The sequence below is a fragment of the Clupea harengus genome, chromosome 10, assembly GCF_900700415.2.
Source record: "Clupea harengus chromosome 10, Ch_v2.0.2, whole genome shotgun sequence".
Classification (NCBI taxonomy): domain Eukaryota; kingdom Metazoa; phylum Chordata; class Actinopteri; order Clupeiformes; family Clupeidae; genus Clupea; species Clupea harengus.
Window position 1 is genome coordinate 4,730,906 of NC_045161.1, and position 11,072 is coordinate 4,741,977.

The 11,072-nt window shown below is 49.4% G+C and overlaps 1 protein-coding gene across 2 annotated transcripts in view; it reads left to right on the forward strand.

The window, feature by feature from the left end:
• The window catches only part of psmd1 (proteasome 26S subunit, non-ATPase 1), a 49,313-nt gene extending 42,505 nt beyond the window's left edge, over positions 1 to 6,808 (forward strand). For both annotated transcript variants that reach the window (XM_031575070.2, XM_031575071.2), the window contains 5 exons: positions 571 to 663; positions 1,533 to 1,625; positions 3,150 to 3,392; positions 5,415 to 5,578; positions 6,622 to 6,808. In XM_031575070.2, the coding sequence (XP_031430930.1) occupies positions 571 to 663; positions 1,533 to 1,625; positions 3,150 to 3,392; positions 5,415 to 5,561 (576 nt within the window). In that variant the 3' untranslated portion in view covers positions 5,562 to 5,578; positions 6,622 to 6,808. The remainder of the gene's footprint in view (positions 1 to 570; positions 664 to 1,532; positions 1,626 to 3,149; positions 3,393 to 5,414; positions 5,579 to 6,621) is intronic.
• The last annotated feature ends 4,264 nt before the right edge of the window (positions 6,809 to 11,072 follow it).

Genomic DNA, 11,072 nt, shown 5'->3' on the forward strand with positions numbered 1-11,072 from the left:
CAATGTCTCACACCCTCAACCTAATGAAATGGGTTCCTCTCTTCGACATTCGCAAACAATGAACGTGCCCCCCCCCCCCCCCCCCACCCCCACCCCCCACTGAACACCTGCTGCGGCCCCCAGCGAGCGCCGGCTGAGGTATTTCAGCGCTGGTGTTTCAGCGCACGGCCAGCCTTGTCCGGTGCCAGAGCGCTCTTCCGCGGGCCGGGTCAGACAGATGGTTTGGACCACTGCATTGTGTCCATCCTTTCTTCTTTTCTTTTTTTTCCCCCTCTTCTGTCTCCTTTGGTCGTCTGCCATTGGTGTCCTCCATGACATTTGCTGACATTGCTCTCTCCACATCTTTAGACGTGACAAACAAATCTGGGCCAAGTGTCATAGCCTCACAGGGTTATGATAGGTTTGCATAGGTTTACAAGATGTCATAATAAAAGTTTAGCTTTTTTTTTTTGTATTGTAGTAAATATATTTTTTTCAACATGAACTTGATATGGAAAAGATAAGTTTATTAAGGGTTGAGTGTTTTAATTCTAATCTGAAACGTCCATCTTGTGTGTCCCTCTCATTCAGATGCCCAAGGTGCAGTACAGGTCCAACTGCAAGCCGTCCACCTTCGCCTACCCGCCCGCCCTGGAGGTGCCCAAGGAGAAGGAGAAGGAGAAGGTGAGGAGACCCTGACCACTAGGCTCCGTCGTGGCCTCACATCACACATCATCTCCAGTTAGGACACACCTGATCCGGGAAGCCATTTATTCCACCCCCTGGAATGTTGTTTTCTTTCAGGAGATGCTGGCTAAAACATTCCCACCACAAAAATAGGCTGATCTAATTCAAATAAACAGTAGATTTATTGTGAATTAGGCTGACGGGCATGACTCACCTGTTTACAAGGCCGTGTGCTTTCGACTTGTTGTGAGAGCAGCTGTTTAAAAGCCCCCTCGCAGGTGGAAACCCACCGTAAACACAGTCCTGTGACTCAGAGATCAAACGGCTCTCGGGCTCAAATATCCACCGTTGCCCAATCCCACAGCGGGAGTTGACCACTGAATGGTGTTGTTTCTAAATTTGAAATTCTTTAATGGTGTAGTTTCTAAATTTGAAATTCTTTAATGGTGTTTTTAGTAACTGCAGCTTCTTGTCAGACACACACACACACACACACACACACACACACCCACGAGCACATAAAAAAAAGGATCTGTTCCTTTGTGATCAGCAAATAGCATGGCGCTTATTTCCAGCAGGTGTTTGGCAGATAGAGGTTCTCGGGCGCACTGTCAGCCCACCTTGATGAGCGCGGGGGGGTAGTTTTGCCCAGGCCAGCTGCTAGGACTGTGGCGCCAGCGTTGCCCAGGGGCAGCCATTTACTGAGTCTCCCGCTGGCACTGCGTGCCCTGAGACGCCATTATATACACGCCGCCATTACCTCCCCAGCATGGGAGACTGCTGCACGTTAGAGGGCTTCACAAGGAGGATTTATGTCAGCTCCGCTCCCTCCTGACGTCTCTCCCCTAACTCTCTCCATCTGCCAGGTCTCCACCGCTGTTCTCTCCATCACCGCCAAGGCCAAGAAGAAGGCCACGGAAAAGGAGAAGAAGGAGAAGGAGGAGGAGAAGATGGAAGTGGTGAGTGTGTGTGTGTGTGTCCAGGCTCTGCCCATAACCACAGACTGCCGCAGGAGTCCTGCTGTATGACATGCAGAGTGTGCTAATGAGTCCTTTGTGAAGTGGAGAGCCCAAACATTCGTCCCGTAAGATGATATGACGTGTGTGTGTGTGTGTGTGTGTGTGTGTGTTGTGTCAGGGGGCAGCAGACTCATTCCTGTGTGCTGTGGTGGGGTGGTGGGCACAGGCTGGGCTCTGAGGAAGGGGTGTGGAAAAGAGTTGAATGTGTTAATAGTTTGCAGGCTCTTCTGCTCCCTCTCAGCCCCAGTTACAAGACTGCTGGGAGCACTGCAGCAGGAGCTTCAGCTTCCCCTCTTTCTCTCACCCTCACCCCCTCTTTCTCTCTCCCTCTCACCCCCTCTTTCTCTCTCCCTCTCACCCCCTCTCTCTCTCCCTCTCACCCACTCTTTCTCTCTCCCTCTTACCCACTCTTTCTCTCTCCCTCCCTCTCTCTCTCTCTCTCCCTCTCACCCACTCTTTCTCTCTCACTCTCATCCCCTCTTTCTCTCTCCCTCTCTCTCTATCCCCCTCCCTTTCTGGTCACTCTCCCTCCTCTCACCCCTCTCTTCCTCTCTTTATCAGCCCCTCCATCTCTGTCTTCTATCAGCAGTTCACCCATGAAGCACACAGCTAGAGAGAAGGGATCAGCACACCACAGCCCCCGCCCCCAGTGCTGTCAACTCTATTACATTTACATTTTAATTTGGGCTTTCATTGCCTTGGTCCTCACTAAAGGCGAGAGTTCCCAGAATCTTTCCTCTGAGAGGTGTGTGTGTGTGTGTGTGTGTGTGTGTGTGTGTGTGTGTGTGTGTGTGTGTGTGTGTGTGTGTGTGTGTGTGTGTGTGTGTGTGTGTGTGTGTGTGTGTGTGTGTGTGTGTGTGTGTGTGTGTGTGTGTGTGTGTGTGTGATGGAACGGAGCTGAGGCGTTGAGGCAGAAGTGATGTCAGTGGATGAAACTGAACCCTAACCCCCCCTCCCAGTCCCCCTGCGTTGCACACTTGGCCAGGGCTTATCGCCAGGCCAGAGATTTATAGCAGAGGTTCCACGCTGGGCCTGCACGTACCTGCTCACAAAGACAGCCCTAATCCACTGGACAAATAGATATTTACTCAACCTTTTTACTCGACACACACACACACACACACACACACACACACACACACACACACACACACACACGTGTTGCTCTCCCCTATGGCATGGCACTTCACTAGCTCTAGATCCTCTGGGCATTGAGGAGCTAGAGACAGCAGAAAAGCAAAGGATGAAGATGTGTCTTTGAAAGAGGGTTTTTGGATGCTGCCAAATAAAAACATACATGCTTCATTAAAACCATATGTGAAGGCTAATGATGCTCTGTACGGTCCATAAAAGAAAGCTGAAGTTGATTGCTTGCCTAGTTACTGAAATCTGTAACGTTCTCTTTGAAGGCCGAGGGATGGATGGTTGTGTCCCCTCATCATGTTTACATTCTTGTCTTCACAGGAGGCGGATGGAGAAAAAGAAAAGAAGGATGAGGAGAAGGAGAAGGAGAAGGAAAAAGAAAAGGAGAAGGAGAAGGAAAAAGAAAAGGAGAAGGAGAAAGAAAAGGAGAAGGAGAAGGAGAAAGACAAGAAGAAGGAGGTAGAGCCCAACTTCCAGCTCCTGGAGAATCCAGCCCGCGTGATGCCCGCCCAGCTCAAAGTGCTCGCCATGCCCGAAACCTGCCGCTACCAGCCCTTCAAGCCTGTGAGTGCCCGCTCTTTCTACCCGCCATTGACATTTCAAACTGCTGTAATCCATGTTAACGCTAACTTGCCTTGCTGATGTCCACAAAACTGAATCATCAATCATTGGATGGTTCTTTCCCAATTTCATTATCGGTTAATAAAGCCACTGTCATTACATTTCAGTTGATAATTACATTCTTGGTCCCAAAGACTATTCTGGTTAGAACATTGATTAGTGATGGCTATCAACATGAAAGAGGTTCGGGGGATATCACAGAAGCTTTTATCAGTTGGCATATTTTATTGTTTTTTTTCTCCTGGAAACAGTGTGTTTTTTTTGGTCCCCTGTAAAACTCAGCGAAGGCAAACCCTTAGTTCTACTGAAGGGCCTTATAATGAGCTACTCTTATTTAAAGGCACCCATTTTATAATCATCGCGTACGTAGTAAAGGCATTGATGCTGATGATGGCCTTGGCCTTTCTGCAAGCAGAAGAAGCAGCCTTAATAGTAGCAGAACAGTAGTAGTAGAAGCCGTATTGCTCGAGCCACGGTCTAGCGGTGGCAGATTGCCCAAGGTTGTCCCAAGGGGCCCTCCTCTCTGCTCATGATTGCTCCTTTTTCTCCCTTCCCTAGTCTGCCTGTCAGCGAGACGACCCAGCATGAGCTCAGCCCCCTCCTCACGTAATGTGATTAGTAGCTATGCAAATAGCATATCTGGCTTATGAAGCTCTCGGGCCTCGTGCCCGTGCTTAATGTTGACCATTTCCCTGCAGTAAACAAATTGAGTTTTAGCCTTGCCCACGCCCTGGTACATAACCCAGACCCCTCATGGCGAGGACGACCGTCCACTCAAACGTCCAAATAAACAAAGCCGAGAGTGTAGCCGTATAGCCACGCAGTCACTTTGTGTGAGGTCAAGGGTGTGTCACTGGACCCCATTAGCTTAGCGCAGTCTTCAGAGCACTTTCCCGACGACTCATCCCAAAACTGTCCAGATTGCGTATCAGCATTGGCAGACGACAACTTCCCCTACATAACTTGACCTCCGTGTTTACCACTGCGGATAACTGTCCACACTGATGCGGCCGTTAGCCGTTACCGTCGATCTTAACAGTGCGAGTGTTGGCTTGAGCTCGGTGTTCCTCCGTGCTTTATGGGAGTGCGTGGTCTCTTGGCCGGAGAGCGGTGTTCATCTAAACAGTGGAAGGTGTGTGCTGATCCGCTGCCACGGGGTGGAGGAGTGATGGATGACGTGACGTGGCTTTGAAAGCGAGTGTTTGATGAAAGCCGCGGGGGCTGGTGTGTGTGTGTGTGTGTGTGTGTGTGTGTGTGTGTGTGTGTGTGTGTGTGTGTGTGTGTGTGCCAGGGCACGGCCTCATCCTGCCTCTCCCGCGGCTCCACAGCAGAGCCAGCTCTCAGCCCTGGGCGTCTCCTGTGCAGCAGGTCAAGGACAGAGCGGCGGCTGTCATTTGCTGCTGGATCACTTCAGAGCGGCGCTTCCGCACACACACACACACACACACACACACACACACACACGGGTCCCCATGGGCTGTGCTTCCGTCTGTCTGCTCATGATGAACGATGACTCAAATAAAGCACATAAAGCAGGGTCAGCGGAGCTTAGGAGCTGGTCAGAGCGCTACCAAGTGTGAGGTGGTTTTTAATTGAAGTGAAAAGGTTCTCACAAACACATTGGCGTCTGGGACGGACTATAGGTATAGCAGGGTTCCCTACGCCACGCTTGGCTGATTGCGCAAGGGATTAAAGGGTCCTAGTTTATCACATAGCGACCGCTTTCCTATAGTAGTCTATTAGCTTATGTAGATATGATCCCGGAGTCATGGTGTTTTTAAATCACTTTTGCGTGTTTCGTTAAAGTTGAAACTAGCGACGTGTCTTGGGAGGAGGTGTTTACGGCAGGGTTGGGGACCCAGAAAGTGGGGGGTGTCTGTGCACTGTATGTGCTGTCCAGTGGACTGAATGTCCCATCCAGTCTGAGCCCCCGCCTTCAACAACACCCCTGTTCTTCCTCCTCAGTTGAACTCGGGCGGCATCATCATCATGAGAGACACCAGCGAGGAAGAGGAGGAGCTGGTGGAGGCTGTCTCTGCCCATGGCCCCAAGATCGAGGAGGAAGAGCAGGAGCCCGAGGCCCCGGAGCCTTTCGAGTACATCGATGAATGAGCAAACACTCCACACAGGTACGCCCACCCTCCCTCTCCCACAGCCCCATATAACACACTGTTTGGGGAATACACGGTTTCATTTGGGAACTCCATGTCCCATAATTCATCTGAAACCCCTTATTCAACCAGCCAAAATGTCTTGTTTTAATGTAAGTGCTGGCTCCCAGAGCTGGAGCTGTCAGACACCCACCTCAAAGTATACTGTGTTTAGGCCTCAGTTATGGAAAACAAAGCTTGAAGTATGATACATTTTCTGTCTTTCCCCTCCATATTCTTTTTCTAGTCCCCCCCCCCCCCCCCCCTCTCTGTCTTGCCACTTAAGGCAGTGACTCCCTCCCAACTGCCTGTGCCCTTAGATGGTGAATAGATAGCTTTAGCGGAAGCTAGCGCTCCTTTGTGCTCCTGCATAACGAGGCCAAACCCCTCAATGCCAGTGGAATGTAAGCAATGTCAGGCAATGCTAATCGCTCTGAACTTTCCATGTAGCATCATAGACCCTCATTAGCCCAGTGGCTCTCCTCAGGACATAATATAGGACTCGGCAGTGCCAGGCGACTGGGAGGAATCCCTGTAGACTGTGACGATCTCTTTGAAGAGAGATCTAGTAGTACGGATCTGTATGGTGTGGGAGTTGTTTGATTTAAAGGCATGTATTGGGGACACAGGACAGACAGACAGACAGACAGACAGGGGCTGTATAGTGTATTAGGAACAGAAGCTTGGGAATGCGGAGAAGAGGTCCCATTCCATGTCCCCCACCAGACTTTCAGTCTCTCCTCTGTCTGCCAAGTCTTTAGCAAGACGTCTAAAACAGGGCCAGCGGGTGATGGGTGAAGTTAAATATCTGGAATAGTTTCTGACGTGTATGAAAAACTGTTGCCGTAACTTCCCCCTAGAATAGCTCCTTAAAATTCCTGTCTGTGTACTTCTAAAAGCAAATGTGTCATCTCTCTCTCTCCCTGTCTGTCTCTCGGTGTGTGTGGTGTAACAAAGCTGTTGTGGTTGTGAGCATGACTGTTGGCACGGCCAGTAATGGAGATTTCTCTGCTTTCCCACAGGTGGCGTTATGATATGAATTCACGGCGACCCCAGCATGAACCTTTCAAAGCAACTCCAGGCCCCTCCCCCCCTCTTTTACATGTTCTTTGCTCTACCTGGTTTAGGCTAAATGGGGAGGTTTTATGTTCTCTTGTTTAATGGGATCTTTTTCTGTCAGTACAATAAATAAGATATATCTTACACAAATCAAGGCTGTGTGTGTGTGTGCTTCTTTGCAAATATTGGGTTGAACTTGAAATTGAGGCTGTACTTTCAACAGTGTCCAAAGTTTCATGACCTCTCCTTATGAAAGTGTCAGCTGATCGTTCTGTCTTCACCGGGTCTCCTAGTAAATCAGTGGCTTGTCATATGTGTGTTCATTAAAAAATACAGTAGTTATGATTACTTGCAAATAAAATTACATGATGAATTGAAGTCACAATTGGCAGCCATGTTTGTTTAGACACAATGGACCAATGTCTGGCAGCCCTACAGTGCCCTGTGCGTGTGGAGAGAGCCGTGTGTTTGTAATTAGCTGTCCCTGGTGTTAATTTAATCCAAACGCAGCCTTTGTCTAATTAGCATCGGCCTCTTTATGGTTCCTAGAATGCTCACGGAACAACGCAAATGACAAAATTCGTGCCATGCAGCGGTACTAATCACATTTTAAAACCAGCTTTTATTAAGCAGGCAAGCTATTCATTAGCCTGTTGTTTCCTCTGTAATAGAGTAGAAACTCTGATTTAAGTTGATTTACCCTGAGGAATGAGGCATGCCTGTGAAGAACGGTGCATGTCCAGGAACAAGCAGGAGGTCATGGGGCTCGTCCCTCTGTTTCCAACATGGTGAGGTGAAACAATGTGTAAGCCAGTCTGACTACCCTATGACAATGCACAAGTGAGTGTGTATAATAATAACTAAAGATGGTGTCTCTTGTATTTTTGGGGGCTTTACTCAAAATCCTGTGTTCTTAGGAAAGAGCCAAAATACCAAGAGAGCCCTTTTGTGACGACATGAAAGCTTTTCCACTGGATCTAGTGCGATTCGGTTCTTCGGAGAACATCTTTTTTTTCATGTGCGCGATATAAGAACCAGCTGCTGCTGCCTGCTAAATGAGGAGACTCAACCACTTTGTTGTTCAGCCTGTCATAATAACGTAAGGATGAAAACTGGGTTTATGTAATAGATAAGGAGAATGCCCAAAGTTATTGAAGCGCTTCAAATGCGCATGATTTGTTCTCTCTGTTCAGTACACAACAGAAGGTTGGATAATGGAGAATAATGGGCTCTGGCCTTTTGGAGGTGTTGATGTTGGATATTATTAGGGACTGGGAAACGTGCAGATTTAGTTAATGCCATACATCTCTCCCCACCTCCTCCCCCCTCCTGGTTGAGTTGAGCTACAGTGCTGAAACTCACAGCATGAAATCCCCATAAGTCACAAGCCATGCAGCGGCACCATTCCTCGCTGTTTACAGTGGTGACCATTTCTACCCTACTGGGGTTTTGGGGATTTCTGAAACCATCCAACACAACTATAGAGGACTAAGAGGAGAATAGACTACTCAAGCTCACACCTCTTTGCCTGCCTCTCTCTCTCTCCCTCCTCTCTCTCTCTTTCTCCCTCTTCTCTCTCTCTCTCTCTCCTTTCTTTCTCCTATGGCTGAAGAGGTGGTTCTGTGATGCTCTACATTCCCCAACTGACAGGAGGAAGCTTTTAGTCACACATATTGAGTCTTTCCTGCCGTCTTTCCCATAAAAGGGAAGGGTCTCGCCAAAGCGTTAATTTCCCGTATGCCTTGACCGTGTGGGTGGGATACTGTGATCCTTTGGGTCTTCCAAAAAATCTCTCCCGATTCCTGGAGCAACCTCATACATCATAAATATTTCCGTTTGAATTCTTTCTTTGGCATTGCCGACTGGCATGGCTTCAAGAAAGATTATCTCAAATTAGGACTATATTAAATCATCAGCTAAGTACATTCAGTGTGAATAGACCAGCATATATTAACAATATACGGACGGTTTCCACATAAGAGCTATGCACCTTGTGTTGGTGAACTGTCACTCCTCACGCCAATTAAACACAAAAAACCCTGACATATTACACCTGGATAAAAGTATTAGACATGTTGGGGGTTTAGTATTACATGTTCTGTATTCCTCAGTTGTAACCTGGTGAGTGATTAATCTATCTGTTCTCTTAAAGGGAGCGAACGCATACCCCTGTCACTTTCTCAATGCTGTGACCCCTTCGGTCACCCGTCATAATCTTTTGATGCAAGACACTAGTGGTGAGGTCTTTTAAACTGCCTTTCATTCCATGAAGTTACCTCAACTGAGTGTGATAAAATGGTAATAACAAATTAGGCCTAAAATGGGATGAAATGGAGAGCGTGGCACTGAAATCTGCTCAGTTTTGCTGACAATTTGACGAAGACATGATGCAATCCGCTCGGTCAGTCTAGTAAACCTGGCTGTATAAAGTCTCCGTATACTGAGTGAAACTTAATGGTCAGTGGGATTGCGCTGGTCAGCGTTGACGTGATGGCCGTGAGGTAAGGGTACACACACAGGGCTCGTGTTCCTCAGCTTTTAGGAGCTGTGGACAAGTCCTTGGGCCCCCACTCCCTCTCCCGATAAGGTCAACACTGAACACCATAGAAGGTAAAAAGCTGGTGTTTCTGGGTGAGGGAGGAAGATGAAAGGGGGGGCTGATGATGAAGAGGGGCATGGCCCAGCCACACCGGCGTGACCGAAGAGAGCCGTGGAGGGCAGCTGGGCTCCAGTCCTGCCCGGGGTCTGGTCTGGCCTGCCTGTCTGTCTGTCAGTGGCTGCCTGTCTGTCAGTGGGTGCCTGTGTGGAGACATACCTCGGGCGTTCTCTCCCGTGGAGTCACAGTCTGTTGGAGCGCTGGTGACTAAGCGCCGATGACAGGCCGGACGGCGCGAGGGCGGACCTTTCGCATTCGGTCAATCCGCGCATGCACCAAAACATGCCGGGTCGGTAGGAGTTCGGCTAGGCGACGGAGGTGGTCAAGACCCCCCCCCCCCCTCCTGTTTGTTTGACTTAAGGGGGGGGTAAGTGAGTGACACACAGACATAGACATGGAACAGGAGGGACTATTCGGGCCGTCCGCTATTTGGGTGAAGGGTTTATTGTGTGGATCTTGGCCTGCGCTGCATTCACAGTTCAGTGGAAAAGACCCCGATATCTCAGAACAAAGACACGCTTAAGAGTTTGCTCCCTTGGGGAGTTACACTTACCAGGGAGTGTGACATCATCAAGAGATGACATGATGACTCTTAGCTTTTGGCAAAGCTTCCATCTCTGGCTTTTCATCCGCGGGGGCTGTTTCATTGGACCACCCAGCGTCCTCCTCCTCAGTCACGCCACATTCTCACCACACAGAAAACGACCACAGGCCCTGCGCCTTGGTGGCACCCTGATTTGCACGCTTGTATTATTTTAGCAACGGTTCACTTCACTACACGAAATGCAGCTCGGCATTGCATAAGTGGCAGGGAGAGGAAACTGTGTGGCGTTTATGTTATGGGGATTAGGTGTGTCGATGAAAGCGTCTCGGTGGGACAGGCTGACGGATCCACTCCGTGTTGGCAGGTGGTGGAGGGCACACCTTCCTTCCCTCTCTCGTGGCCATTGGTCATTAGACACACGCGTGCATTATGGGGGGCATCGCAGGTACGTGAGGGAACAGGACCTCTGTCTTGCCTAAGTGGTGTTGCTCAGAGAGAGGGTGTGCCCACACCCTGTTACGCAACGCTGGTGTCGGAAGGCGGAGAGTGAGCAGGAATGTGTTCTGTTGAGGAAGACCAGAGCCAGTGACCTGGGAGCTCTCACTTTCATTAGCCGGGGCACGGCAGGCTGGCAGACGGACGGACCGGAGGGCCGTGATGGATGCACTGTTTGTCTACGAGGCACCTGTTTGTTCTGCCGTGGGACAGGAAGAGAGCAGTGGCATGAAGACCGACAGCAGTTTGGTCTATTTCTGCTCCTGTTGTCTGGAGTTTATATTTGTTATACTCTGAGGCAGCCCCACAAGTTAGGGTTTCTGTGTGACGCTCCCTCTCTGAAGTTCTAATTTTCATATTTGGAAAAAAATCCGCTGTCCACCATAGATGTCTTGTTAAATACAAATTACATTGAACTTTGAACCCTCTATTGCTGTGTTTGGCGACTTCTCACAAGAGCCTAACGATTTGAAAGGTAACCCCTGAGTGTTTTCCCCTGACATTTAAGCCCTCCTATCTGTTGAGCCAAGAGAGCTGGCCACTCTTCCTGGCCACCTCCCACACAGTATGTGAGGTACCGTAGGGCTGGTCATCCGGCCGGCCGCACGTCTCATTCGTTCGTTCGGAGGAATCACAGTGATCCTTGGGCTCTCTCCAGTCAAACAGTGATCCTTGGGCTCTCTCCAGTCAAACAGCTGGAGGCCAGACTCCCAAGTTCT